The following is a 4220-nucleotide window of genomic DNA, read 5'->3' on the forward strand; positions in this document are numbered from 1 at the left end:
GACTTATACCAAGGTGTTGTGGATTGCGTCAATGCCGGTGAGGTTCAACCAAGTAGAATTGGACAACGGGTTGTGCTTCCTGCAAGTTTTATCGGAGGCCCACGTGATATGCGAAGAAGATTTATGGATGCTATGACTTTAGTTCAAGATGACGGGAAGCCCGATATATTCCTTACCATGATGTGTAATCTGAATTGGCCTGAAATCCTTAAAGAGTTATTGCCTGGTCAAACCGCGCAAGATAGGCCGGACCTTGTTGTAAGAGTTTTCCGTGCCAAATTAGAGGATCTTAATAATCAACTCTTCAAGAAGCACATTCTCGGCGACATTGGGGCATATGTTTATGTCATCGAGTTTCAAAAACGTGGTTTACCACATGCACATATCCTTATGATAATGAAATCGGAACACAATATTACAAACCCAGACCATTACGACAAGATAGTTTGTGCTGAAATCCCGGACCCGACAAAGTATTCTGAAATGCACGAGCTGGTGATAAAGCATATGATGCATGGTCCTTGTGGCCATTTACGACCGTCTAGCCCTTGTATGGAAGGTGAGCCGAGAAAATGTCGTTTTAGATATCCTCAACAATTCAACGACAAGACCGTGCAGACAGATAACTCATATCCGATGTATCGGAGGAGAGACAATGGAATAAAGGTGAACGTCCGGGGAAATATCCTTGATAATAGATGGGTGGTCCCATATAATCCAAAGTTGCTAATGATGTTCAACTGTCACATCAATGTTGAGGTTTGCTCAAGTATAATATCTGTGAAATATGTGTTCAAGTATGTTTACAAGGGTCATGACAAACAGGTTATTCATATTGATCCTGATAGAGAAGAGGTCATTGTCAACGAGATAAAGAGATTTCAAGATGCACGATATGTTTCGCCACCTGAGGCAATATGGAGGATTTTTAGCTTTTCACTTTCTCAAATCCACCCTTGTGTGATGGCTTTGCAGGTCCATCTTCCTAATAAGCAGCTGGTTAGGTTCAGAGAGAATGATATAATGACAGATATCGTTGATAGAGAGAGAGAGAGAGACAAGAGCTCAATGTTGACCGCATTTTTTTTAGAGGAATAGAACATATATGAGTGCGAGACAATATTTATACAAAGATTTTCCAAAACATTACACATGGAATGCCAGTTCACGTAAATGGAATCCTCGAAAACAAGGATCAATGAGAGAACGACTGGTTCATGCTAATCCTGCCGAAGGAGAACGATATTATCTACGCCTACTTCTGTCTCATATTAGTGGGCCCACGTGCTTTGAAGATCTTTACACAGTTAATGGCGTAATACATCCAACATTTCGAAAAGCAGCACTTGAGAGAGGTTTAATAGAGACCGACGATAATTTATCGCATTGTCTTGCTGATGCCTCCTTATTTCAGTTTTCCAATGCTCTTAGACGATTATTCGCGCTGATCTTGATTTATTGTGAGCCGGGAGATGTTCGCAAGTTATGAGATGAACATTATGATTCACTCTCTGAAGATTATAGACGAGACTATGAAAATGTTGAGGGAGTCCGAAATATGGTTCTTACAGACATCGCAGTCTTTTGCAATCTATGGGTAAAAACCTCGATGATTTTGATCTGCCAAGTTTAAATGCAGCTGTCAATTTAGAATCACGAGGATTTCGTGAGGTACAAGAGGAGTACTCCATAATTGTGCAAGACGAAGACTTAAATGCTCGAAACTCTCTAAATTCCGACCAGAAACATGCATTTGATGAGATCATGAGGCATGTAGATAATGATTGTCCAACTGTGTTTTTTGTAGATGGACCGGGTGGAACTGGAAAAATATTTTTGTATAGAGCTTTGCTAGCTAATGTTCGTTCCCGTGGACTTATTGCTCTCACAACCGCTTCATCCGGCGCTGCCGCTAATAACATGCCAGGGGGGAGAACAGCTCACTCTCAATTCAAGATTCCCCTTACTCTTGATAATAATTCGATGTGCAATATAAAAAACAAAGCGGAACTACTCAACTACTTCGAGTTGCAAAAATAATCATCTGGGATGAAGCATCAATGGCAAAGAGGCAGGCAGTAGAGGCACTCGATAGAACAATGCAAGACATCATTGGAGTGATACTTCCTTTTGGTGGGAAAATAGTGATCAGACATGGTACTCGAGCACAGATCGTAGACTCAAGCTTACGGATGTCACATATTTGGTCTTCGATTAAAAAGTTGCGGTTAACGATCAATATGAGAGCACTTACTGATCCATGGTTTTCGGATTTTCTGTTACGTGTCGGCGATGGAGATGAAGAATCAGTAGACGGAAACTTTATTCGCATACCTGATGACATGATCATTCCTTACACAGGTAAAAATGAGTCGAATGATGCTTTGATTGATGCAATCTTTCCTTCTCTTCAAAGCTGTGAGACTGCTTCAGATTATATCATTTCGAGGGCGATACTAACAACTAAAAATGAGCATGTCGACGAGATTAATGATCAGTTAATTGAAAAATTCTGTGGAGAGGAAAAAATTTACTATAGTTTTGATGAAGCAGAAGATGACAAGAATAACTTATATCCGATGGAGTTCTTAAACTCACTGACTGTTAGCGGTTCGCCCCCTCATTACCTCCGGCTTAAAATTGGATGTCCAATAATACTATTGCGGAATATCGACCCCTCAAATGGATTGTGTAACGGCACGAGGTTGATATGTAGAGGTTTTCGGCAGAATGCTATCGATGCAGAAATAGCTGTTAGCCAACATGCTGGTAAGAGGGTACTTTTACCAAGAATTCCTCTATGTCCGTCTGAAGATGATATGTTTCCTTTGAAATTAAAGAGAAAACAATTTCCCGTTCGACTTTGTTTTGCCATGACAATCAATAAAGCTCAAGGACAGACAATTCCGGTGGTAGGTGTTTATCTACCGGAATCAGTATTCTCGCACGGCCAACTTTATGTGGCATTGTCCAGAGGGATATCACGTGGTAATACGAAGATATTAGTGAAACCTACCAAAAAGTTCAACCAGGAAGGAGTCTACACATCAAATGTGGTGTATCAAGAAGTTTTGAATGATGATTGTGTATGACAAAAACATGATTCTAATTTCTATTTTTTTCAAACATAAATTTTAGACTTTATGAATGAGAAATTGTATTAATTTTTCATTTTCGGATTTTGATATAGATGTGAACCACCAACTATTTGAAAGATATTTTGCAAAAAAATAATATTTAAAAATTGAATATATATCCTGATAGAACCTTTACATCCTGCCGCATTACGTAAGAAGTTGAATATATATACTGATAGARCTTTTTACATCTTTTCAAATATATATCCTGATAGAACCAAATATAAATTTTTATCCGTAATCAGATATGCCCATTTACATCTTCTCAAAATTTCACATCCCGTCGCATTGCGCGGGTATACAACTAGTATTTATAAAAATGATAAAAGTTTGTTTATTACGACCTAAAAGATTTGGATTTCATGGAGGGATTTGGATTATAATTGATTTGAAATCATTAGTGCGTTTGGTTGTAGGGTTTGAAATGAAATTGGATTTCATTATTTATAAATAATTTATAGAAAAAATTATAAAAAAGTTATAAAAATAATTGAATTATATTTTTATTAATCGAAAATTACAAAACGATTGTTTTTAACATTTTTTAAAACCTTATTGCGTACAATCCTACGAAATCCCATGAAATCCCGAGCACTCCCTAAGGATTTCAAAATCATATGTTTGAAGGATTTCAATTAAATCCTATGATTTTAAATCTGGACAATCCAACAAACCAAACATGAGGTTGGAATAGATTTGAAATGCAAATTCCCCCAAATACATTTCATTCTTTCAAACCAAATGGGACCTAAGCTGATATGAACAAAGTTCAAACTTACAAAACGTCCTTACAACAAAAACACTGTGAATGTTACCTTTACAACATTTTGCTGCGAAGTTTCAAGTGTAAAAGAGTGGTCTCACGGGTCTCATGAAAACATACCGGTCTCACGTGATCCCAAGTCTTTTATATATATATATATATATAGAGCCAAGATCAAATGCTAACCAACCCTTTCATGTTAACCTTATTAACCGATCTTGGCCATCCAAACAAATGATCAATGGTTGTAAATTAATCAATTTAAAATTTTAATTTTTAAAATTTGAATTTTAATTAAGCATTGTGAACATATATGGAAG

At 37.2% G+C, this 4220-nt stretch overlaps 2 protein-coding genes across 2 annotated transcripts; both read left to right on the top strand.

Annotated features, from left to right (window-relative positions):
• Positions 1-132: 132 nt before the first annotated feature.
• LOC112523732 lies at positions 133-1098 on the top strand. The gene has a single exon (XM_025133408.1). It carries the CDS (start codon positions 133-135, stop codon positions 1096-1098), a length of 966 nt encoding a protein of 321 aa, XP_024989176.1.
• Positions 1099-2060: 962 nt separating this feature from the next.
• LOC112523733 lies at positions 2061-3092 on the top strand. Its single transcript, XM_025133410.1, has one exon. The coding sequence runs from the start codon at positions 2061-2063 to the stop codon at positions 3090-3092; it is 1032 nt and encodes a 343-aa protein (XP_024989178.1).
• The last annotated feature ends 1128 nt before the right edge of the window (positions 3093-4220 follow it).

Source organism: Cynara cardunculus, assembly GCF_001531365.2.
Source record: "Cynara cardunculus var. scolymus isolate 2C chromosome LG 12, CcrdV1, whole genome shotgun sequence".
NCBI classification, from domain to species: Eukaryota; Viridiplantae; Streptophyta; class Magnoliopsida; order Asterales; family Asteraceae; genus Cynara; species Cynara cardunculus.

What these genes read in the sequence shown, in the direction of transcription:
- LOC112523733 (XM_025133410.1), top strand. Translation starts at nt 2,061, where the DNA reads ATGGCAAAGAGGCAGGCAGTAGAGGCACTCGATAGAACAATGCAAGAC.
- LOC112523732 (XM_025133408.1), top strand. Translation starts at nt 133, where the DNA reads ATGACTTTAGTTCAAGATGACGGGAAGCCCGATATATTCCTTACCATG.